Below are 25,918 nucleotides of genomic sequence, written 5' to 3'. Positions count from 1 at the left end.
TAGTATTATTTCTTAACTGTTCTTCTCTCCAGGTCCCTAACTACATTTTCTAAGATTTTTCTTGTACTGAAACTAATTAAAATGTAACAAAATCAAGTAAAGTCATGTACTATTAGTTTAAGCACTAGTATGATTACTCAGGTAACTGCAGGAATTTAACCAGTGAGTACAGTGGATAAAATAGGTTCAAATAATCAAATCAAAATATAAACTACATTTATATGTCCTTTTTTTTTCAAATCTCCCCTTAAAAATGTATTTTGCCATGTACTGTTTTTATTCTTTCCTTATCTTACTGCCAATTTACAGAGTGAAAATGTAGACACATTTGTAAAATTTCTTTTAAACTTCTAGTTACAAAAATCAACACATAGACACAATATCAACTGCATTTAATTAATGAACAAATAATGAAAGTGAAATTACTAATGCTGTTATGACAGAAATGAAAAAAGAAAATTAAATCATCAACCTTCCCAAGCTGTGTCTATTGAGGACTGGGGAAATGTCTATGATATGTTAAGGGAGGATACTGCACAAGCCTCACCTTCTGCTGGCTGAGTTAGCACTTGCACTACAAACAGTTCAGTCAGATCAATGCCATGAGGTACCAAGCATTGTTCAGCATCAAAAGCTATCAAGCACAAAATCACACTAATACAGTCACACTGTCTCTGGTAATATCTTAATCTAAAACTTCTCTAGAATATGTCTTCAAACAGTATTTCAATATGGACCTACACTGCACTGGGCAAACCCATCAATGTGAACCAACACCAAGATGACATCTCTCTACTGTGCATTATCCATTACCTACAGATACATTACAGATTTCTATAAGTGACACTAAAGACCACAGTAAAACACATTGGTAGTCCTGAGGAAATTACTCCCTCCTTGGGTTACACTTCTACAAGATGCTCATTGCCATCAGCTAAAGCTGACTGATTTAAAAAGTTCTTACAAGAAAACTTCTGCTCAGAGAACTTCGAAGATCTTGCCAATCATGTCAATACAATTACCAACACAATTATTCTAGTTAGACATGTGGGGAATCAACTGTTTCTCTATTCAGCTGGATTCAGACTATTTTCAGCAGTAAAATTAATAACTACAGCATTTACAAAGCAGTGCCTCATCTAACACAATTTAGGGCAGATTTGAGTTAGATGTGCAGTCACAGAAGACATGGTTTCCAAAAAGCAGAGTGGAAGGCCTAAATGGCATCCTCTGCACAATGAATATGCAGAACCTGTAATCTGAATTAGTGCACCAGAAAACCCCACAGACCCACTGCCTGTGTTTGAACAGCCCATTTCTACTTTAGTGTCAAAGCAGGGAGCTTGAGCAGAATCCAAAATGGATCAGCTTGCCCAAAGTAACCTACTAAGTCTGATAAAAAAACCCAACCAAACAGACAAAGAGCACCAGATTGTTCTCAAATAGATTGTTCTCAAACAATAGATTGTTCTCAAAACTCAAAAGCTTGAATGCAGATCTCCTAAATCCTAACCCAATACTGCATTTATTTCAGGCCATACATTAAAGCATGTAGCTTAGGTTATTCCAAAGAGATCATGAGAATGTTGCAAGAACAAGCCTGTTTTAATCCTTAATGCTCTACATGGAAACTTAACTGTCACTGTGAGACAGAAAACAATAATTTCAGAATTCTTAGTATTTAAGAGATTGCAAGGTATCAAATGTCACCAAAACCCCAGAGCAAACACATACTTCCCCTGTATCTGAAAGATTACAAAAGATGAGCATAAGAAGACATTTTACAGTTCACTTTTAAATTCAGTCTTTGAACACTCTGAACACTCATTAAATATTCAGATAACCTTCACAATTCATTATTTTACAGATAGTTTCAAACGGATAAGGACTTACTGCTTCCACTCTACGTTTATGGTATTCCTCTGCTGTAAAATACTTTCCAGGAGTTATCAGTTTGTCAGTCATGTTTGATACATAAAGGCCAATTTTAGTCATCTGTGTCGATGTTGTATTTCTTGTTTGTTGTAGTGTATTTTTTTCCACAGCCGTCTGGGGAAAAATGCATATCCAATTAGAAGAAAATACACAGAGATTTTTTTTTTCTTCATTACAGTAAGTGGCAAAATTAGCTATTTGCAATAAAAATCACAAGAATAATGATATTTATCTACTAAATACTTTCATTTGCACATTTATCTCAGATTTACTTCCTCTTTCCTATGAGAAATAGTGTCAGCATTCTATTTGGCAAAAACAACATTCTAAAAGGACACTACAAAGCCTTTACCTGTGTTTCCCTACAAAATAACTGAATTCCTTTGTCAGGTCGTTTTTTGGGTTTTGTTTGTGATCCTGCATTATGAAATTCCACTCCTGTTGACACATTCCTAAATCCACCCAGAAAAGGTTTATTATAGGTAGATCTTTCAACTTTTACAACTACTTCTTGAAATGAATTCGAACCTGTTAAAATGGAAGTTCCAAAATATAAATATTGCTTCTTTCAGTAACACATCTAGATTAGACCATAATTACATATGTATTGACAAATGTGCAAAAGCAGCATTTACCTGTTTGTACTCTGACAGTTATGACATCAGGCATGTGGTAATCCTGTTGAATGACCTCTCCAGGAAAACGTTCCTGATTCTCAAAATTAGGCCCAGTCTTCCTAGGTGTTTTATTATACTTAATCATGCTTGCTAAAAATAAAACCAAAATTCATTCCTGAGAAGCTTCTCAAAACAAATAACTCTTTCAACTTTACCCCAGGATGATTTTATTGTAACACTGCAACACAGCATATTCATAGTTTTTTCAGCTAAAAGACAGTCTATTTGAAGGCTGAAATAGTATTAGCATACAATTTTAAAGGCAGTATCTAATGTAATACTGTCACCACATAAAGATATTCCTAGCCAGCTAATCAGAATGAGAGCAGATGGATGCAACTCAGCCAAGAGGAAAGTAGTCAGTAAGTCCATACTAGGAATTGTTATTCACTGTGCTCAGGTGCTGAACAGGATATGCTCCATTCTGCTCTGAAGAACTAAGAAAATGGGGTACTGTATTGGGAAGAGGAAGTGACTGAAGAGATCCAGAACACTGAAGAACAGGTGCAGGAAATTATGGAGTATTTGGGGGACTGCAGGAGAAAGACAAGGATAGAGAAAGGTGGCAGGTAAGTTACAGAGGAATCTAAAAAAGGTAAAATAGTAAGGCGATTTCTATAATGTTGGCTAAACTGTTAATTTAAATGCCCGTACAAAATATGTATACCTACACATACAGATTTCTGGAAATAAGGATCATTCTATAAAATGCCATCTAGAAATTACTACTACAGTTTGAGATAAGGAATACATTCCTTACCTTTGGAGCATGTTTCATATAAGAATTTTAAAAGCTACCGCAGGACCAAATTTCAGCAAGCATAAATAGAATGAGGGTCTGTGGAAGTGCAGGAAACTATAACCAAGTTGAAGAAAAGTATCTCTTTAAGCTAATAATACCCAACATTTTAACAACTTATTTACCTGTCTCTGTCCCTTTTGCTGTACTCTCTGATAGTACTGAATTTTGAGAAGGAGACTGCTGGTCCCAGCCCTCCTCTGACAGTGCAGTGCCTGCAGGTTCTGGAAGCAGAGGCTTCTCTGCTGGGTCCCCAGCCTCTCCGACTGCTTTTCCTTGTGAGGATGCAGGTGATTGCTCTGCGCCTGATCCTTCTGATGTAACATCTTCAAAGCCATCTGATGCATCTTCCATTTCCTAAAGCTTCAGTTGCACGCTTTTAACCTTCCTGCAAGAATAATCACAGGATCTATTATAAATTGCATACTGGCACATTTCTACTACCAGAGTTATGGGTAACTTACTGTCCTGAAAAGCTTTTCCTTTATCTAATCCCAAAAGGCCTATTGAGAACAGCATAAGATCTTTGCTTCCACCATACAGAAAGCATTTGTGGCCGGTGTTTACCAAAGGTAACACTCCAAGGCAGGTGGCCGGCACAATTCTTTTCACCTCTCACTCCCTGCCTACAGAACAAGAGGTCCAAGGGGTCATTACCCAGAGACAGCACACCTCTACGGTTTTCCGAGTTGCCACAGAAACGATACGGGCTGGAAGAGTCCTAAGCCTGTATTACTTGACACAGAACCACAACCAGACCCGCAGGATCCGGGACGCAGCTCCCGGCGGGAGGCCGGGGATGCCAAACCGCTCGGGCGGGTGGGCCCCTGGCACAGTGCGCACCGGGCCGGGGGTGCACGGCTGGGACCCCCGCACATCCCGCTCCTGCCCCTGCCCCTTCCCCCGCGGCACCTCCCGGCCCGGCGGCGCTCCGGCCCGGCGCGGCTGGCCCTGGCGGCGGCGCGGTAGCCACGGCAACCGGGCCGGGGCCCGGCGAGCAGGAGCGTGCGCACTGGGGAGCGGGGCCGGGCCGGGCGGACTGATAACGCCCCGGGGTCGGGAAGAGAGGAAAGGGAAGCGGTGCGAAAGGGCGAGCGAGGTTCCCTCCCTGGTTCCCTCCAGCCCACAGCACCTGCAGGAAGCCGTGCTGGCGGCCTGGAGCGGCCCCAGAGCTGGCACACGCGCAGGGGCCGTGCCCACGCTGCCCAGGGCGGTGTGAGCTCGTCCCAGCCCATAGGGCACTAATGTATGAAAACACCGTTTTCCCTTATAGCCTTATGCTGTGGAAAACAGCAGAAGTTGTACTAAACCCCCAGAACTCTTGGATATCGAGAAAGGGTGGTGTGAGTGTGTGTTGGCAGCCTTCGTGCCACACACGGTCCCTTCCGAGCTGTGTGGCAGTGCCTGCCCGTGACACGGGTTGTGCCTAATCGTGCTGTTCCCTCTGGACAGTCCGTGGCGTGAGGACTGAGGCTGGTAACTGGAAATTAAAGACTTGCAAATCAGAAGGAAAACCAAATTAAATTGGATTTCCTGGTGTTTGAGGTGCCGTTTCTGACACAACTCCTGCAAATGTTTTCAGCACGCTACAAGAAAACCAAGTGGACAGTCATATCATACAACTTTCAGATGTGAAATACACAGTTCTGTGTTGCAATTCCAAGAGAATCCTGAAAAAAAGCCTTTCAGCAGGCATTGAATTCAAATGGATACTCAATAATTGTATGCCATGATCAGTGTTACCATGTTTCCCAGAGCTTGTTTGGCACTTGAACGTGGGCCTGCTCCACATCTAAAGGACTGAAATTTCCCATTACTACTACTAATGCTGTTTTTACAAAACCTTCTTTGAACTCCCAGAATAGGATCACCATTAATCGTATAGAAAGATACTGTAATTTGTGTCACTTTGTCACTGTTATACAGTTGATTAAACATTCAAGCTCATTTTCAAGTCACAATGATTTTTCTTTTTTTTTTCCCCTAATGAAATCACATATAAGCTTTGAATATTAAAATAATAATAAAAGCAGCTTTCACTCATCTCCTGTTAGTTTTGGTTTCAGGTTCAGAACACAGCCACTCGGGATAGGTTAAGCAGCACAGATGGCAGGTTAGGAATTACAAAAACCTCAGTACTTGCTCTGCTCTCATGGGAAAGTTGTTTTTCTGGTGTAACAGGCTCTGCCTCTGCTAGGTCCCATCCTTGCAGATAAACCACTTTTTTATTTACATGACTTCGATCAGATGATCTCAAAGTGTTTGAAAGATCTAAAGTTTGTTAACTCTACAGCTTGCAGCGATTTACCTTACTATATTACGACAGGTTATACAATTCTTTGCATCATCATGTATTTCCAGCAATTAAAGGAGAAAAATCAAGCAACATCATCAGTTAGCCTTCAAATTATACCTTGCTAGCATATTCCTCTTGGAATAAATTAGGACCTGTATGGAGGACACAGATGTGCATTGGTGAAAGGAAGATGACAGTATGCTTTTATTTGTGAAACTCAGTTTTAAAAGGCCATTATCAAATTTCAGCAGCAGTGGGCCATGAAAAAAACTTCCTCTCCCCTGGAGCACAATTAATGGGCTTATAGGAGAGCTGTTTTAAATCACGTGACAAATACATCTTTAGAAGTAAATAACTGAACAAGAAGACAGTTCAGCAAATGTCTCAGTTACAGAAGAGTAGAGAGAATTCCAATAGTTGCTACCATATTCTGGCAACTTTGCTTGCCCTCCACCTCCAGTATTTCATGCCACTATCATTTATACTAGACTTTGTTTGTTGTGGGTTTTTTTTGTTGTTGTTGTTTTTTGGGGTTTTTGTTTTGTTTTGTTTTGTTTTTAATTTATTTTGATTCCTCTCAGGTCAGCTCAATACTTATTACCAAAATCCATTAATTTTCATTACTCATGTGACAGCACTGGCCCTCATTCAAGTCTGTAATCCCTTAATATCTCTCATGTGAAAATGGTGTTTGTTAACTTTAGCAAAGTCCTCTTCTGGAATGCCATCTAGTGGTTTTTCTTAGGAAAAGACCAGCTTCTACCCTGGTCAAGACTGAAAAATCCTTCAAAACCGAACAATGAAACTAAGCATTTTTCACTTTTTAAATTTTCAAAATCTAAAAGTTTCTGTAATTACAGGAGTAATAGTTGGGGGGAAAAACCCAATGCTAAAGAAAAAAATGCAGTGTAAATATTTTGTGGACTGAATACCCTGGGAATTCCTTGGTTTTCTCTTCTATTGGCCTACCCCCTCCCCAATACCATTGCATAAAATATAAATTTGTAATTAATCCATTTATAATAATCATGTCACAAGTAAATTTATAAGCCTAAAAACTATGAAAAAACAGCTGTGACCAAGTATGTTGTGTAATGTAAGTAGTGCATATACAAATGCTTATTAAACTGCAGATTTTTGTGATATAGCTATATTCCTGTCTTTAAACGTGCAAGAATGTTGCTAATGGTCTTGAAAAAAACATCAGTAAAGGCAAATCTGCACAGTACCCTTTGATCTAGTTTGGATATTTTAATTTGGATTATATTTATAAGATTAAATCTCTAAACAAAAGCTTTCAAAAGAATCATAGAATATCCTGAGTTCCTAGATCACAGAATATTCTGAGTTGGAAGGGACCTGCAAGAGACCTGCAAGGGACCATCAAGTCCAGCTCTTAAATGAATGGCCCATCCAGGGACTGAACCCACACCCTGGTGGGATTAGCCCCACGCTTCAACAACTGAGCTAATCTCAGTGCACAGCCACCCTGTGGGTGGTTGAAAAACATTTCCTAATAGCAAATGCAGACCCCTCGAGATACAGCTTCATGCTGTTCCCTTGGGTCCTGTCACCGGGCACCAGAGATGGGTCCCTGCCCTCCCACTTCCCCTTGTGAGAATGTTGGAAGACCACAATGAAGGTCTCCCCTCAATCTCCTCTGCTCCAGACTGAACAGGCCACAGTCTGTCCACTGACCTCAGCCACTCCTCATACGGCTGCCCCGCAAAGCCCTTCACCTTGCCCTCGTTTGGACACTCCCTAAAAGCTCTTTATCTTTCTTGTGGTGCCCAAAACTGCCCCAGCACTGGAGGTGTGGCAGTCCCACCTCAGAGCAGAGTGGGACAATCCCCTCCCTTGCCCGGCTGGCGATGCCTGATGCACCCCAGGACAGGGCTGGCCCTCCTGGCTGCCAGGGCACTGCTGACTCACATTCAGCTGGCCATTGACCAGGACACCCAAGCCTCTTTCTGCAGCACTATTTTCCAGTATCTCACTCCTCAGTCTGCTGCTACATCCAGGGCTGCCCCATCCCAGGTGCAGAATCCAGCACTTGTCTCTTTGACTTCATATGGTGATGGCCCATCTCTGTCATCTGTTGAGGTCTCTCCACAAGGCCTCTCTGTCTTTGAGGCAGCAAACGGCTCCTCCCAAAGTAGTGTCATCAGCAAATGTACTGAGTATCCCTTCCTGTCCTGCATTTAAGTTGTTAATGAACACGCTGAAGAGCACTGGGCCGAAGATGGAGGCCTGTAGGACCCAGCTGGTGACCAGTAGCCAGCCTGATGTCACCCCATTTACTGCAACACGTAACACTCAAGATGTGAATCAACAATAGACCAATACAGGTCTACACAATGACTCCTTAAGATCCCAATACCAAGGTTTTATGCCAAGTATGGCAACCTACCTGTTAACAAGAAACCTGGTGCTGCCATCAATTCCAGTAGCAGTCTTCTTTCTCCCCCTCACCTCTCCATCCTCCCAGAACCTCCCGCAGGCCAGAAATAGTGTTTAGCTGTGTGGGCAGTAGGGTCAGCCAGTTCAGGACAGGCATTCAGCTGAAACCTAAAACCTGTTCTTTTTGGGAAGCATTAGATCCCTCACTGCAGTATCTGCATGGCCATTAAGACCTTGTCAGGGGGTAGCAAAAATACACAGCCAGAGGTGGGACAAAATCATCATACTTTTCTACAACTTGGATTTTGATTTCAAGTGGCCTATAATATCTGTATTTTTAACGTACAAATACCGATTATAAAAACATCTCAGCAAAGGCTCAAGTACCCTGTTAACATAAAATGCAAAAAATTAAATAAACAAAAGGCTGTAGGAATGCCAGAAAGAATTTTCTTAAAACCATTTTTCCAAGAAATTGGCAGCAGCCTTTAGATTGCTAAATGTAAGTGGACAAAATATATTTTAATGAAGTGATTATCTTTAATTTAAAGACAACTGCCAGTAACAATAGGTTAATAATTAATTTTTTTCTTTTTACTTTCAAGAGGTTACACCATTTTGAAAATTATATTGGCCATCTCCACTGATTGGAAGGAGGTTCTTCAACTAGAGGCTCCCATGGTTTCCACTGCATCATTTTTCTTGCCAGGGACAGCTCATTTTCAGCCTGTTAATAAACACCATACACAAAGTCTTAAATATTATACAATTGCTAGAACATTAAATTACCTCTATGTCAGGTAATTACCTCAGTGATGTCACTATCTATCATGATCACAGACTACCACAAATTTCAAAGGAACTGTATGCTTCTGGGGATTGTGTTTTAAAAAAAATCCCATCACCCCTAAATACCCAAACAGACATTTTGTTCAGAGAGACAATCTCAGTGACTTGGTATGGATTACCCCCCCTATTATTCAATCCTCTTCTGCCCTTTTCACTGATTTAGACTCTGTCTCTTGCATAATGCAAGAAACAGTTGTTAATTTGTTAGGTTTTAGCAAGGCATCCCAGCACTACATGACAATTTGTTTTCAGGGGTTTTTCTTCTGTTTGACTGTTTTGCAGCAAAGGAAGATACACAAAACTTCCAATTTTCTGAACAACAGCTCAGCCCAAGGGTCATTAAAAAACACTGCTACATTTGCACTTTATCTCAAATTTCCCCTCTTTACCTGCAGAATGACTTCTTCTATCTGACCACTGTTCAGTTTGTCCTGTAGTTTTTGCACATCAGACTCCTGTGTGTTCAAATACATACAATAAAGTCTTTCAGAGAGAGTAGAAAGCCCATGAAAAACATGAAAACAATAATTTAACCAGATCACACTCCAATCTTTGTCAGAACTACTATCAATTCAGCTGGCTTATATAATTTTACATTATCAAAGAAATCTCACACTCATTTGTTACTGAGAAGCAAACATCAAACCCTCAATGATAAATAGAAAGAATGAATGCTATTTACTGAATCCAAAGAAGTACTAGCAGATAAAGGCTTTAGCTTTTATCTTGGAAAAAAGTCTTGTTCTTAGATTTTCATAGAATTATATGCAAGCTTTCAATTATCACCTTAAATACACAATAACAGTACTGCAGAGTTTAATGTAACAAAAAGTGATCTTAAATATTGAAGGCAAGGATTGTGCTAAGATACTACACTGGCAAGAGCACATACTTTTTTTGTGAAAGTGTGTTAAAATTACCACTTTTCAATGAATCTTTCAAAAAAAACCTATGTTTGCTTCTAATTTTCAAAAAACATCAACAGGAAATTAACAATTCCTTTTCATATGCCATCAAAATATCCCAGTCAGTAACAAAACCAAACCTTGATACTTCAACTGTTTCTGAATTGATACCTGGAAGTCACATGTGCACTTAAGAAAGAGCCAGACACTCCAAAAATCACTTTTCTCATTTGACCAATTTTTTTATGAGCAGCATTAATGAATTAGCACTGTACTTACCTTTTTCACCAAATCAAATCGCTCATTCACAATCTGCTCAGTGTATTTCCTGTAAGCTGCATCTTTGGGAATGTTTTCCAGGACACCAAGGATTTTTGTGTACAGTATTCGCAGGCGCTGAAGCAATCACAAGACGTGGTTAAAATACACAACTGCAATTATTTAACTTCTTGTCCTACCAAACCTACCAAGCTACTATCTATACACAAAATATGGTATTCAATCCAGAAGTGTAAGATCAACTAATAATTAAGTCTGAGCCACTAAACTCCATCGTGGGTAAAGCAGGGATTTATCAGGAAAAATTACTGCTGTCACATTCCTCAAAGGAAAAGAAAAACATGAAAAAGCAAAGACAGCTGCAATCTCAACACACTTGATGCAAAATGAAAAAACAGTAAAGGTCGTAAAGTGCTCTTAAAAAAAAAAAAAAAAGAGGGAAATTCATGTCTAACTCATCAGATACTGAAAATTTACCTGAGTAGACACAAAGAGATTATAATGGAGGTTTTTTTGTCACTTTTCCTCATGCTGGTGCAAAGTTCTGAGTAACACATAGATTTAAATTAAACCTGAAACTTTTATTGCTGGATTTAAATGAAGGGATAAAGGACACATTGTGGTGAATAAATTCACACTTTTGTACTGGATAATTGTCTCTACTGACAAGGAATGGATGTCCCATAGGAACAATAAGAAATAGAAGCAGAATACTAAAAGAAGTACAAGGAAGGAAAAACAGGAAACAAAAAGACTGGCAAACAATCTGAACTTCAACTAAACCCTTGTCCAGTACTTTATTCTTAGCTTTAAGCTGCTGAAAAAAAAACTAACATGTACTACATTCACCCAGAAGGTGTCTGACAAGGCTGTAGACTCAGCTAGAATCATTTCTACCAAACAGCAGTGATTTTTTTCAAGGGCTCTTTTTTTACAGCATTCTTAAGTATTGGAGCCAAAAGCATTTTCGAAATAGAATTGCTGTATAATAAGAAATTTAAAAGTGGAGAACTTAAAAAAATTGCTGAAGTTCTTTCAAAGCAAATGCTTCCTGAATAAGCATGATGTGACAAACATACTTACACTACTGAGCCTGAGGAGGTAAAAAGAAAGCCACATATTGCTATGGAACTAATGCAGTTTCCAAGCAGCAGTGAAGTATTCCAGTCTCAGCACTGCTTGCCATCCCAGGGCCTCCCAACAGACTGCACATGGCTAGTCTCTGTCATCTAAGCCTAGGCTAGGCCTTTAGTGTAAGTTATTTCAATACGTGCATACACGGCAAAGCAGCAAAAATCTTTTTGCCTGTGAAGCAGGAATTTTGTTTATGAAGAACTCAATTTAAAGAGTTCTTTGTTTTGACATTACTAATGAAAGAAATCAAATATTGGTTCATAAAGATACTTACACTAGAGAGGTTTTTGAAATCAGTGCATGCCACAAAAAGTACATGCGTAAAATAATTTACAATGACATGCATTAAACCTTTATCACAGAGGACAATTTTAAGTATTTCATTAAGCTGGCACCAGATTAAGATACACTGCATACCTACACATGCAAACACATCCCAAAAACCTTAGAGCTCCCAGAGTTTCCATTACTACAGAACGAGACATGTTACATACCTCATGAGGGTTCGCAACTACAGCCAATCCTACAAGTCCAGTGGTCTGCAGAAAGAGCATAAACATACTTAACACACCTAAGCATCCATTTCCACACTAATTGTTTTGACACAATATACACCTGACAAGGACCATTCCATGACACCAGCCCTACCTCCTGCCATATGCCCATTATCCCAGAGTTCCAGGGCTCCAAGAGGGAGCAGCTCACCTTACCAGAATCAGAATCAAAAAATATCCTGAGCTGGAAGTGACCCACAAGGATCATCGAGTCCAGTTCCTGCCCTGCACAGCATGGTTCCCAGGGGTCACACCATGTGCCCAAGAGCATTGTCCAAACCCTTCCTGAATTCTATCAGCTGGTGCTGTGGCCACTGCCGTGGGGAGCATGTTCCAGTGCCCAATCATCCTCTGGGTGAAGAACCGTTTTCTAATATCCAACCTAAACCTCCCTGATAAAGCTTCAGGCCATTCCCTTGGGCCCTGTCACTGGTCACCACAGAGATGAGTGTCTGCCCCTCCTCTTCCCCTCATGAGAAAGCTGTAACTGCAATGAGGTCTCCCCTCAGCCTCTTCTCCAGGCTGAGCAGAACAATGACCTCAGCCGCTCCTCACAGGGCTTCCCCTACAGGACCTTCACAATCTCCGCTGCCCTCCTTTGGATGCTCTCTAATCGTTTAGTATCTTTCTCAGATCGCGGTAATCGCATACTCAAGATGAGGCCGCCGCAGTGCAGAGCAGAGCGGGACAATCCCCTCCTTCGAGCGGCTGGCGATGTTGTGCCCGATGCGCACCAAGCAGCCGCCGGAGCAGCTCCGGTGCCCTCGGCTCCAGCCGCCCCTCACCGCGGGCCCGCCGCCCCGGCTGCCGGGGAGGTGACCCAGGCCCTGCGCTGCCTTCGGCCTTTCCCTCGCAGGGTGGCCGCTCGCTGTCACCCCGCGGCCGCGGCACTCCTTGCCCTGCCCCAGAAAAGCCGACCCGCCGCAGGAGCAGGAGGCGGCTCAAGGCCCCCGGCGGCGCCTCACCTTCCCCAGCGCCCCCGCCATGGCCGCGCTCCCGGCGCCCTCAGAGGACGCAGCGGAGGGCGCCGGGCTGCGCGTGCGCGGCAGCGGCGGGACGGCAGCAGCGCGCGTGCGCGGGGCCGCTGGGAGCTGCTGCGGCAGCGGCGGGGCTGCGGGGCTGACGGGAGCCCTGCGTGCCCGCTGAGGGGAGCGGCTGCGGGGCTGACGGGAGCCCTGCGTGCCCGCTGAGGGGAGCGGCTGCGGGGCTGACGGGAGCCCTGCGTGCCCCCTCGGGGGAGCGGCTGCGGGGCTGACGGGAGCCCTGCGTGCCCCCTCGGGGGAGCGGCTGCGGGGCTGACGGGAGCCCTGCGTGCCCCCTCGGGGGAGCGGCTGCGGGGCTGACGGGAGCCCTGCGTGCCCCCTCGGGGGAGCGGCTGCGGGGCTGACGGGAGCCCTGCGTGCCCCCTCAGGGGAGCGGCTGCTAAAGCGAAAAACGCCCTAAAACACAGCTAGGCTGAAAATAGAGAACGGGGAACTTAATTACGCACCGTGAAATAGAGACAGTGGGACAAAGAGCAATGAAAGGACAAGTTTAAATTATTGGTACAGGTGAAGATGATGTTTATTTGAAGATCCAGTTGTCCCTCTGTTAAGTCTTATGCTTAGTTGCTAACTTAAAGCGTGAGTTTTGCGTAGAAATACTTGATAATAATTATGTTGTAAGTTTGTATCTTATTCTGGACATCTTTATAATTCTTTTGCCCTGCTCTTGAGCTCCTCTTTTTCATAACTGGTAAGCAAACTCCACCTGCTGAGTTTCAGAATATCTGATTTTTCCCTGGAAGCCAAGCCTTGGATAAAACAAGCACTTCCTCCAATCTGCAGTCAAGCAAAGTGGTTAATACAGTTGATGTCAGTATGCAGGGTTTGTGTTTCCCCACATCTGTGTGAAAAACGCCAGTCACTGGTTTAAAAAATTTTTAAAGTTTAATAGTAATAAAATGGTTATAAAAATAGCAATATAATTAGAGTAATAAAAACTTGAACAATTGAGATTAGGACAATATGAGACAATAAGAACAAAGAGTTACGGATGGTCCGGGTGCCTTTTCTGGACAAAATATGCCCAAAAAGGGACACCCGTTAACAGAGGATTAACCCTTAAAAACAGCCTGCTGCATATTCATACACCTCATACATGATGCACAAATTCCATTCAAACAAAGGATTCTTTCTGGTCAGTGTCAACTTCTTCCAAGGCTGAGCGAGGCAGGAATAAGTTAGTTTTTTCTGATAATGGAGCAATATATCCCGTTTCTCCGAAAAATTTAGGTGTCCTGTGGCTGCTACCTGGTGCGAGTACCTCATTCCTTTCTTTAAAAAAATATCCCACATACATAATTTCTATTTTAACATTATGTTATAACCTAAAAATATATTTAACACACTACTGGAGAAAATTAATACAGCATAACTTTCTAACATAACACATGTAATATTCATCCTATTATTTGCGAAAAGCCAATCATAAAATATGCATTTTTCACACCTGCATTCTTTGCAATTGTGTCAGAAAGAGCTGGAGTATATTTCCTAGACACTGAAATTCTTTCTCTTTCCAAAATGCCAGTCTTTAAAAATTCCTGCCTTTCTTTTTACTTTTTAGTGGACCAGCCCAGTATTTTCCCCTTCTCTCTGATGGTCCAACCAGATGATCTATCTCCTGGTGACACTAACAGAGCACAGCACAAATGGTTCTGTGCCTGGTGATCTTTTAACACTGTCAGTGTTGTTCAGCAGTATTTTTGAGTGACTCTTTGGACAGCCTAAGCACGTGGGAGTCCTTGCCACATCCTAACAAAGTGAAAAACAGTCGGCCTTGTTGATGAAAATCTTCATGAAATGCATCTCAAAGTGATACTGTGGGAAGTTCTCCAAACTGGTCAAATCCCATTTCAATATGTGATATATTTTAAAATATAACAAAGCTGAAACCTACAGAGTATTATCAGTGTACAGTCAACACTGACTTTGAAAACAAACAAACAAAAATAGCATTTCATAGTTTATTTATTATTTGTTTTACGCTGGGGATTCTGTTAGGACTAGTATCCTATGTGCTAATATTCAGTATGTAGGTAACCTAAGAAGGCCTTGCTATAACTCTTAATTCCATGTTTGTCTCACCAATGAGTTTATCTCATGGTGTTATATCTCAAATTGCCATGTGATGTGGTGTATGTACAAAAGCGACTTATTTATTCTTCATGAGACAAAATTGGTGGCTTTATGTCTACTAATTATGTATGAGTGGAATAGGCACGTCATGCGCAGTGCATAATGGTATTAAAAATATCTGAAAATCCAAACAATACCGTGTTTGTTATGTGGATATGTACTAATTCTGATGGTGTCCTGGTTATGTAAAAGAACTGAAAGTAAATAATTGCAACATTTTTTTCTTTATTAAAAATACATGGTTTTAATTTTTTAATTAGAGAAGAATATATCTCTGTTCAAATCATCTCATAGCCAGCAGTAGAATAGGATCTGAGCATTGTTTCTGTCTGCTTCTGTTATACTGGGATTTTTCAGGGGTGTGCCACCTTTTGTTGGGTCCCACTGGCCAAAGAAGTTGCAGTGAATATTATTTATCATCATTAAATGTTTTTGTTGATCTCGTGTTCAAAGATTGAAATGCATGTAGTGCCTTGGTTAAGCTTACACTTTTATAGTTCTATAAATGCAAGTGAGTTGAAAGTCATGGAGAAGTTCACTGTAAAATTTAATTTCATCGAACAATTGAAGACAAGATGGAAGTTTGGGGTTTTTTTCAGTTTTTGTGTACCCTTGTTGTCTGTTCATTCTGGTAGAAATAGTAACTAATTGGTTAAAACCAGAACAACACAGGTTTTGAATCAGTGATGTTTCCAGCTTCTTCCTCATCCCATGCCTGGGCTTAGCATGCTGGGTGCTGCTGTTCTTGATCTCACTCTGGGATTATTCTGTATTTTCATCACTGCTGTCTGTGGTGCCATGCTTCCTACTTCTTTGTCCAGCTTCAAGTTACTAAACTAGTTAGATAAGTACTGCAAGTGTTTGTCGTTGAATCTATAAAGCTTTGCATCATGTCAGCCTCAGAGAGAGAAATTAGTGTTTGGTGATGTAATATGGTGGGATCTGCAACTAGTTGAAGGCTAAACCTTCTCAAATTTGTTGTGATTTATGTAAATATGCTCCCATATGTTGTTAACGTAGTGCTTGAGAATAATTGGCAAATACTTAATTTTCTTAATGGGAGTTGTTGAACCAATGGGGACACAGATAATCTTATATCCCCAGACCTCGTGTTACATTTGATGAGATTTTAGAGAAGTCATGTGTAATACTTTCCTGAGGGTCGAGTCTGCTTATGTTACAGTTGTACAAGGTCAGACCTTAATTTATCTAGCAACTGTGTATTTAATTTTAGAAGTATCACAGGACACCTCAGCTTGCAGGGCACTGTTCCTGGCTGTTCAAAACTCAGGCCCCAGAGTAGCTCTGGCAAGATAATGGGTTGAAATGGTGAGACTGTGCTATGCTCGCCAATTAAACTAACAGAGAAATAGTTTAAAAACGTAATACTTAAGAGACTGAGTCCAAATTTAGATTGCTAGTAATTCTTTTATTGCTATGAATAACCTCTGTGCATGCCTAAGGGCCTTCTATTTATGGAGTAAGGCTAAGATTGTCTAGTTTATTTTAAGGATAAGAAATTAGAATAACATTAACTCTCATATAACTTTATGTATTTAAAAGCAATAGATGCTTGACACACTTCTTTCCAAGGAAAGACTCAACTTCCATGATTAGCAAGTAGTTCATGTTTTTTCTAATGAGAAAACAGTAATTTAGAGAGAAAAACATTTTTCCAAGTAAAACATCAAGCAGTAATGTCTGGTTTTTCAGGTGTGAATATAAAAAGTATCAGAAAAATATCAGGCTACTCAAAATGCTGTTTAAGGAAAATAGTCTTTGTAATATAAAAAACTACAACTCATTTAGAGTGAGGGTTTGCAATTGTTTCCAGTGATCTGGCTTGTGGGTCTGGCAGTTGAGAAACTGCCAAGGGTGAACGGATGAAGATTTTCCTGCTGAGCTTTTTAGCCTTTTCATTGCCACATCACGTAATGGAGCAGCGATGTTTCTGTTGCTGCTCAGTGTACCAGCCATGCTGTTTTGTCCCCCTATGATCCTTGTGGAACATCCATGCTTTGGTCAGACCCTGTCACCTCAGCACAGTGTATTACCAGCAGTGATATAGCAAATCAGGCTCTCAGAGCACATGCAGACCCTTGGCAGCGTGTCCAGTGCTGTGGGGAGCTCTTTGCCTTACACTGACTCTGCCCTGTCACAGTTACTTGCTACTAACCAACTTTCTCATTTTACAATATATGGACTTTTGTGGGATAAGATCATTTGAAAATAGTACATACAGCAATGCTGAAACACTGCTCATCCGAGACCTTTCTGGTTAAGTTTGTGTTCAAGAGCTTTATGATGTCTGTGGTGAAATCACTCAGGGGATTATGGCAAAGCAGGAGAAAGTTTTGAGTATGGAAACTGCCTAACAAGAGAAAATTTTCTGTGGTGGCCTCTAAGCTGGTTTATTCCTCTGATCTTTTGGAGAGAAAGGAGTCATAAAAAGAAAATACATTCTAATGAAAATAAAAGGATTTTATTACAAAAAACCCATCTTGCTTAGTGTTCTTAACTCTTCCTGGAAACACTGGTGTTGGGAGCATATTGATCATCTGGCAGGAGTAGACCATATGTGAACATTGCCAAAAAGTCTTTTTAACACACTAAACTGATTTTTTTTCTGAGAGTTTGCAGTTTAAGGGTCTGATCTAAGGCCTGTGTAAATCTTCAGGAGCCTTTTTGGTTCAGGCTCTGGGGTAAATACAATATGATGGGCTGGAATATAATAATTCTCAACTTTCCTAAGGACAGCAACTTCTTGTAAGGCTGGCAGGGCATGAAGGTCCCTCCATGTGGATCCAATAAGGTGATCTTGATTCATTACAAAAAAAGTTTTATCAATGACATAAAATCTTCACATTGAAGGTATTCGAAATGAAAGGTGTGAAAAGGGGAAGGTAACTTTTGTCTTAAAGCAGTTGTGAAGGAAATAAGATTATGAATGTGACATATTTTTCCTTAATAAATTATCTCACGTAAATTAACTGTTTCATTAGGAGCGCCTCTTAGCTGCCAACGAGATATTAATGTGCTCTAAAATGTACTTTCCTTTTAGCTGATGGCAGGTTGAGGTTGCAGTTATGTTCATTGATGTATACTTCTGAAACTGCTAGCCCAGGAGAGATTTCATCTTTGCTCTCTAAAAGATTTGTGAGTGTTCATAACAAGAATGTATTTGTGAGTTAAATGATGGAAGCTTTAAGGTGCCATCAGAATTTGAGAAATCTTAATGAAAATGAGAGGAAAAATGCATAAAAGAATCTTATCTCAGAATTCTTCTGCCTGTCAATGGAGTGTATTGCCCACAAGAGATGAGGGACAGTGGTACCTGTGTTCACATTGTGCTGAGCAGTTCCTCTATCTAACTTCTGTGTTCAATCTTCTTTTGGCTTGTTATGCTGATACCTTGGCTATGGACACAAGAGGAAGGGACAGAGAAGAGAACCTTCAGAAAAGCTTGTCCTTTATGAACAACATGAAGGTCTTTTTTGCTAAGCCCAAAATGAAAGTGTGTTGGTGAATATTCTTTTATTATTCCTGGACTCCTTTTTTTTTTTGTGTTCAGAGATGGCACTCAAGATCCAAGTTGAATATTTTCTCCATCAGAGAAAATGGGATTGACACAGAGATTTTTAACATCTTCCTTAAAATTGCTTTCCTTGCAGTTGAAAACCCAGGCCATGATTCCAGGACACATTGAAAGAGGTGAGAAACTGTATTATGAGGGGGTCTGAATCCAAGAGACCTTTAGTCAGTTAGTTTCTGAGTCAATCTAAATGTAAGCCCTTATTAATTTAACTTTGGTTTGCAGGCTTTATCATAATATACTAACTAGTAAGGTATTTGTGGGTGAGATTATAATATTGGCTGTGGTACTTTGAGTGACTTACTGCCTACAAGAGCAATGCAGAAACTAGTCTGAAGAGAAAGTTGATTATCACTTCCCCTTGAAAATAAGTTTCAGAAGATTACTTCCAAATAGCATTTCCAATGTTCCTTCTCTATTTGCAGGATGAACCATGATCTGTGACAAACATACAACAGGCACTTCATATGACTGTGTAATATTTGTGAGGATGGTAAGTGTTCGGTGTGGTAGAAAGAGCACATGACTGCACAAACTGTGGAAGTAGTAGTTTAAAAATAAAAAATAAAAAAAATCAACAGGACAAATGTGTTAAGCCACTAAGATTGAATCAAACAATCAAACTGCTTTGAAATTATCAAAACCCAAAGCTCATTTGGAAAAACCTAGGTAGGTACAGCATATATTAACTTAAAGCTTTTTTCTTTCTGTGTGTTTTACAACATATAAAGACTGCATTTTACTGTTCAAAAACCTAGAAGGTGTTGTAAAGAGCAAAATTCCTGACCTTCCAGTTATAATGAGAATTTACTAGTAAGATGGTTGGTTGATGTGATATTATGAGGAAAAAGCATAGTGAACATAAGCCACAGTTACAGTTGGTGATATGAAGAGACTGAATTAAGTTGATGACTAGAGTTAAAAGGTTTGACATACTCTGTTACTAATCCACTGAGCATTTCAATGAGTCTCACACCTAGAAAATAATAGCTCGCATGGCCTGACCTTGTGTACCAAACTCATGTGAATGTCCATTAAACTTCACGACTGCAGAAATAGTGCAGGGAGTCCAAAGTTTTTTTTTTCCTTTAATATACTGTGCTTTGGCAGTATAAAGATAAAATTATATTTGTGAGTGTTTGGGGTTTGTTTGGGGGGGGGGGGGGTTAACGTATTAAGGACCATTAAAAGAGATAATTAGTGACATGAGATGAGATTATTTTATTGTATCACCAAGGTGTCCTGGGATGAAAACAGGACAAAACAAACAAACAAACAAACAACAAAACAAAAACCACACCCTAAAATTAAATAAAAAAGTTCCTTTGCAAATCTGAACTTTTGACATATTATTTTTTCAACTGCATCACATTTATCTGTTCAAGTTTGTAAGGTCAAGTATCTGGGCTTCAAGAACTTGTGAACCTGGCATATGCTTTGAAGGAAACTGATCAAAGAGAGTGGTTTCCACTGCACGAGGTTGCAGTTTGGCCAATTCCACAAGTATTTGAAGTCCCTTTAGATGGCAGGAAAGGTTAAAATATTCCATAAGATAAGGGCAGCAACAAAGAAACATAGAATAACGAAGACACCAATAGGCTAGAACTGTTAACTAAAAGAAGTATGATCAAGTCCTCCATGGAGCATCTTGCTTATATTGATTAAATGTTCCAGCAAATTTTCTGGTTTTGGAAAAGTTGCGTCAGTTTGCACCAGTAAATAAATTGGACCATTTTTAACATTTTGTTTGGAAGCTTACAGACAAAGCAAGAATTACTATTCAGTATTCAGTGTGTTTGACAGTACTGGTTAGGTTAACGTAATTACAAATACTTTTAATAAAAACTTAACATTTAAGGATTTCTGATATATGTGTATATGTTAACAGCCTTGTGCTTTATTTTATCTTTTTTCACTTTCTTACCTCTAGCATCTTATGAATCAACGTGGCAATAAAAAACATGCAATGGAAAACATCACTAACTTTGGCAGCAAAAACTGGCTTTGTGGAAAATGTGCAAATGATCCTGGAAAAGGGTGTTTTATCCCAATACCATAAATTACAAGGAGAAACTTATTGGGGAAAAATGCAAGAAGCTGTAAAACAGAGATGCAAAGACATTGTTGGCGTTCTGAAGAATGATGGAAATGTGAACATTAAGGACAAATATTGAGTAACACTATTAGGGGTTACGGCTGAATGTAACACTGTGATGTGCTGGAGCATTTAATCATAATGATATGTAGTCAGGAAAAGAGAAATTCACCTCTGCACTGGCATACTTCTTGCTGAGGGCTGAGGTCTTTCAGGAAAAAAAAGAGGAAATTAGCTAGAAGGAAAGGAAGCATATGTGAGTATTTCTGCTGGTCTGGAGTGGTGCTTACATGTTTCTGTAATGCATGTGAGAGGAGTTGAAAGCAATCCCTTTCAGTCAAGGAGAGATTGCTATACGTGCTCTTCTTGCCCTTCTGTGTTTCTCTTTACTCCACTCCATCCTACCTCCTTCCTACCTTTCCTTCCACATATGGAATTATATTGGTATTAGTTAATGAAGTATATTTGAAATATGTTGGTTTGAAAGTCCTCAGTTGAAATGCTTACAGTCAAAGCAGAGCCTGCCCAGATGAGCACTTGGACTTGTGTCTGTACATCTCTTATTTTGATTTTGAGTTTTATATTTGCTACAAAAAATATTCCATGCTTTAGTAAAGTTTTATCTTAAATATATATGAAAATAAGGAGGAAAGTACTCTGGGTTTGTTTTTATGATGATCTATAAATCACTTTGGATATAAATATAAGTTCTGTATACTCCCTTGAGGTGGAAATGTTAAGGCCTTAGCAGATGATTGTGTACCAGTATTGTTTCAAGCAATAAGGACATAGGACGTATTGCTTGAAATGGATGAATGGAGGATGTAGTCTAGACTGCATAGCTCTGCTTTTGATATATGGAGGAAGTGGCAATGTGCCTGGTGAGGCAGGGCTGCTTCCCATACACTAAGTGGCTTATGAGGGGCATCACCTGTGAGTATGAGCTTGGACTTTACATTTTCTCTAAGAGACAATGTGGCACAAAGTTACATCAAAGATGTTTGTAGTAAACTTGCAAATGTATATTTATTTGCCTTTCTATTTTTAAAGTATCTCTGTTCAATTAGATTTAATTAACTTTTCTTTTTAGCATAAACAAAGCAAAATGCAAAACATGCTCCTTAGAATTAAGTGAAAACCACTGAAACAACTTAAACACATCTTATTTGGCAGTGCACAAAACTGGTGTTTCTGTGTTTTGATCTTTTGTAAGATGTCTAGGTGTCAACTAAGAACATAGATGGATGAGGGTTATTTTCTTTCTGTAAGGAAGTTACACCTGCCTAGTTTTGTTGACTGTTTTTTAGGAGCAGGAAGTATCTCACTGCAGCTACATCCCAAACTTTAATCCAGGAAAGTGGGTCAAGTGCTGTTCATTCTGCTGTAGACAGCCAGAAACAGTGTCTAGAGCTTGTCTTTGAAAATGGTTTGGATGTCAACACTCTCTTGTCTGAACACATAACTTCAAATACTTGTGATGACAGAAGAGAGACTGCACTTTGTTGTGCTGTTTCTAATAATGAGATTCTTTGCACCAAAATATTGCTCAAAGCAGGAGCAAATCCAAACAAGGATCCTTTAAACTGTGTTCCTGTAACAGTAAGAGCTGACAGCCATGGAATTGTAGAGCTACTCCTATCTTATGGAGCAGATGTCAACTGCTAATTTTGTTGCTTAATGATACTCATTTCCCCAGTGCATTTGGTATTCTTTGAATGGTGACATGATGCGGAGGCTGTTGCTCAGTCATGGATATAATGTGGAGATGTGTTTGGACTTTATGTGTCAGGGTATCTTTGGAAATTCTTTTGTGTGGCCAGCTCCAGAGCTGGAGCCTATTCCTAGTTGGACTACTTCTTCAATAAATAATAAACTAATAAATACATACCTTCCTTGCTTCTCTTCACTTTGCTCTTTTCATTAGCCAGATTGAAACACTCTGGTTATAGTGTTGAATTAAGATTAACGTACTGTCAAAACCATTTTTGGAAAACATTCTAAAAATAAAATAGCCACTTCTCACTTTCCTCTCTGAGGTAGAGAAAATGATGTATGTATGGTGGTGATGTGGTTTTATATTTACATTAATATTTTACAGATTTAGAAAGGAAATTTTAAGAAATCATGAGGAAGTATTCTGGAATTTCTGTTTCTTTACTGGCTAGTGGTGTAGATATGTTTCCAAAGAAATATTTCTGTTGAACAAAACAGTGCCACAGATTACAGGATTTTTTTTTTTTCCTTCAAGCCTGTTTGCATAAATTAAGGGTTCACAAAGGCTAAACATGGTAAAGTAACCTACCTAGGTATCAATTTGACTGTTGAAGGCCATTGCTAGGACTTTGTTTAAATTATCTTCTGTAATTACTTTAAAATGTGTTCTTTGGCATTTCTCTGCAGATTTTGAAAGTATGGCTTGATATGTTCTCTGTTTCAGTTCTGTGACATATCATATTGCTGTTCTGTAATTGAGACATTTAGCAGGAAAAGTGGCTTGTGTTTTTTATAGATTACACAGATCATGTGCCTCTAAGCACAACAATTCATTTTTTCATAGAAACACAGAAAAAAATGGACAGAGATACCACAGAATGGATAAATACCTAACTTCCAGTTAATAGTGTTATGATTTATTATAGAAAATTTTAATTGCTTATGTCAGGCCACATTAATCCAAAGTGTTGTAGCATACTTTGTACATTAAAGATCATGGTCCTATGTAAAATTCTTCAAAGATGTAAATTATTATTTTAGGTATTTTTGCGAAGTGTTTACTCCCACGTACAGCTTCTGTGTGTGCATGTTTCAAGGCTTGGCAAAATTTAAGGGACTTTAGGTAGGCTCTTTTAAAAAAAGAGTAGATTTTGATGGGCAAACCAGGCAATCAAGCAGCATATCCCCTTGGTTAAGAAATATTGTAACTTTAATTTTGGTTCCTTCAGAGTTTTGGCAGATCAGTTCTTGAACAGACTCACCCTCAGTCATGCTGTCACACACTGCATAGTATGTTTCTGCACATTTAGAGAAAAAAAATCTGACAGAATAAATTTAAAGATATTTAATTTAAAATTATTTGTAATTACTCCCTTTGTTTTTCTACCATCTCTTCCATCTTGAGGAAAGAAAAAATGCAGACCCTCCCAATTAAGAAGATATTTCAATTGGTGTTTATCAGGATTACATAGTGCATAATCCGTTTAGCTAAACCCACAATTATCAAATGATTGTGTTGGAAGGGACCTTAAAGATCATCTAGTTCCAACCCCCTTACCATGGCTGGGGACACTTTCCATTAGAGAAAGTTTCTCAAAGCCATCTCCAACTTGGCCTTGAACACTTCCAGGGATGGGGCAGCCACAACAACTCTGGGCATCCTGTTATTCTCTCATCCTGAGAGATATGCTGGTTATCACACACACACATATTCACACAAACCAAAGCTCAGCTCAGGTATACTTCTGCCCTGCCCCCTAAACTCGCTTTCCATGTTCTTCAGAATTTCTCCTTATTTGCTGAATGTCATTGTCATATAAGACCTAACTTCTGAGTCAGACATGTAAATTCCACTTCCCAAGGCAGCTATATCGGTCCTTTGTGTGTCCTTCTTCATGATAGATTCACTGGAGCAAATGGAAAAAGTCAAAATTACTGGTCTGGGACACAAAGAAGGTTTAACAGAAGGCTTAATTCCTCCTTCTGCTCTCAGTAGGGCTACTATTCATGTAGCTTTCTGAGACATAACTTCTGGGGGTTTTGCCAGAAATTTTGACCAGGATGAAAAATAATAATTTAGTCACTTTTGAAAAATTTCTAGGCATCTGGCATTTGAGCCAGGCTCCTGACAGAAGGATGTCCCAGGTGAGTGGTGACTGCAGGCATGGCCTGAGCAGAGTGCCCAGTGAGCCCCACACAGCTGACTGCAAGTCAAGGCTCCACTGGCCAATACCTCCTGGACGTAACAGGATAAATACATGTATGCTTCCTAACCTGTAAACTGATATTTCTTTGTGGGAATTTTTAATCAGAAATATGAGCCTAATCATGATAAATCTTAAATTGTGGTAGTTTTAATTAATACAGTGACCACAACCTAAGAATCTAGGTAATTGCATATCTGATACAGTATACTGCAACCAGCAAAGGCAACATGATCAAATAAGGCTTTAGACAGGAGATTTTAAACCCTTTCTGTGGCTAGAGCCAAATTCCATTAGTAATTTTAGTTCATGGGCAAAGGTTTATATTTAGGACTGCATACAAGCATCAGGCAGTAGTTACATTGCCTGCAGCATCAAAGCATTCAGATGTAGTACTGAGCATTGCCCTAAGTGTTTAAAATACCATGAGCTAGTCCTTTGAATATCACTAGGTAAGCTAAAAAGACGTGGTACTGGTTGTGTTTATCTTTTAATCAGTACAGCCAGGCCCTTTTTTTGTTTGGTTGCCTGTTACGGGAAGTAGAGTGATACTGGTTTGAAGCTTTTCTGTCCTTCACCATTGAAGTTGTTTAATTATTGAAGAATTCTGCCCACCCTCACTTCCCTTCCCTCCTCTTCCCTCCCACGCCCCCAACCTCCTCAACACTAAAGCAAGTACAGCATTATGAGAAAGTGTCTTTCATATTTTCAAGGCATCTGTGAACTGAATAGAGGGAGAAGCAAAACTTTATTTTAAATGAAATACAAAGTAAAATAGTCATGGAGCTGTTTTCCCCATGTCAGGTTTATGGCACAGCTAGGAATTAAACCCAACTCTTTTGACTCCCATATTCTGCAGGCAGATCATTTGATGCTACTTTTTATGGACTTGACTACATGGTGGTAGAACCAGGAAATGTAACTGGGCCAGAGGTGGTGGTTCTGGGAAAAGACACAAAGGCTTCATCCCCAGCTGGAAGAATAAATTGGTAGGAAAAAACCCTTTTTATTTTCCCTGCTTAGACTGTGTTTGAACCCTTGCAACACTAGCATTTAATTTTCTGGACTATTTGGGTGTGTCTCACAGGCTGTTCCACCGCAACCCAATTCCATGGCATGCCCACCCCCGGGTGATGTTGTCTACAAGGAATTAAATGCCCTGACACTGAATCAGGCATGCTGTGGGATAGGGATTCCTATTGATTTGGGGACAATGTTTGAAATCAGAGGTACAATTTGGTTTCTGTTTCTCATAAAATCAGACACAAGCAGCTGCACCAGGCTGTGAGCTCTCCAAGGAGCCAGAC

The 25,918-nt window shown here is 40.0% G+C and overlaps 3 protein-coding genes and 1 long non-coding RNA gene across 10 annotated transcripts in view; 2 read left to right on the top strand and 2 right to left on the bottom strand.

The window, feature by feature from the left end:
• IQUB (IQ motif and ubiquitin domain containing) overlaps positions 1–8,448 on the bottom strand; it is a 28,119-nt gene extending 19,671 nt beyond the window's left edge. For 4 of the 7 annotated variants that reach the window (XR_005258893.1, XM_038153353.1, XM_038153349.1 and 1 more), the window contains exons 1-5: positions 4,324–8,448; positions 3,537–3,799; positions 2,571–2,702; positions 2,288–2,463; positions 1,894–2,049 (exon numbers count right to left, since the gene is read on the bottom strand). Coding sequence is in view for 6 of the 7 variants with exons in the window: in XM_038153353.1 (XP_038009281.1) it covers positions 1,894–2,049; positions 2,288–2,463; positions 2,571–2,702; positions 3,537–3,765 (693 nt within the window). In the remaining variant the exon portion in view is untranslated. Of the gene's footprint in view, positions 1–1,893; positions 2,050–2,287; positions 2,464–2,570; positions 2,703–3,536; positions 3,800–4,068; positions 4,270–4,323 lie in introns of those variants that run through there. The other 3 variants (XM_038153351.1, XM_038153350.1, XM_038153352.1) reach the window with 3 other exon arrangements.
• A 146-nt stretch (positions 8,449–8,594) lies between these two features.
• On the bottom strand, positions 8,595–12,908 carry NDUFA5 (NADH:ubiquinone oxidoreductase subunit A5). Its single transcript, XM_038153359.1, has 5 exons — positions 12,794–12,908; positions 11,769–11,813; positions 10,141–10,257; positions 9,346–9,411; positions 8,595–8,834 (listed from the first exon to the last, which is right to left on the bottom strand). Exons 1-5 carry the CDS (start codon positions 12,812–12,814, stop codon positions 8,733–8,735), a joined length of 351 nt encoding a protein of 116 aa, XP_038009287.1. The 5' UTR covers positions 12,815–12,908; the 3' UTR covers positions 8,595–8,732.
• Positions 12,909–18,587: 5,679 nt separating this feature from the next.
• Positions 18,588–20,831, top strand: LOC119707833. The gene is made up of 3 exons (XR_005258894.1): positions 18,588–18,718; positions 19,025–19,092; positions 20,530–20,831. It is a non-coding gene; the product is annotated as an uncharacterized LOC119707833 (long non-coding RNA).
• A 185-nt stretch (positions 20,832–21,016) lies between these two features.
• Positions 21,017–22,618, top strand: ASB15 (ankyrin repeat and SOCS box containing 15). Its single transcript, XM_038153794.1, is given in 4 exon segments — positions 21,017–21,627; positions 22,002–22,354; positions 22,357–22,395; positions 22,398–22,618. Coding segments are annotated over 4 exon segments (735 nt in total). The 5' UTR covers positions 21,017–21,505.
• The last annotated feature ends 3,300 nt before the right edge of the window (positions 22,619–25,918 follow it).

The sequence above is a fragment of the Motacilla alba genome, chromosome 1A (assembly GCF_015832195.1).
Source record: "Motacilla alba alba isolate MOTALB_02 chromosome 1A, Motacilla_alba_V1.0_pri, whole genome shotgun sequence".
NCBI classification, from domain to species: domain Eukaryota; kingdom Metazoa; phylum Chordata; class Aves; order Passeriformes; family Motacillidae; genus Motacilla; species Motacilla alba.
Note: the sequence above shows the minus strand (reverse complement) of the source record. Positions and strands in the feature narration are given on the sequence as shown.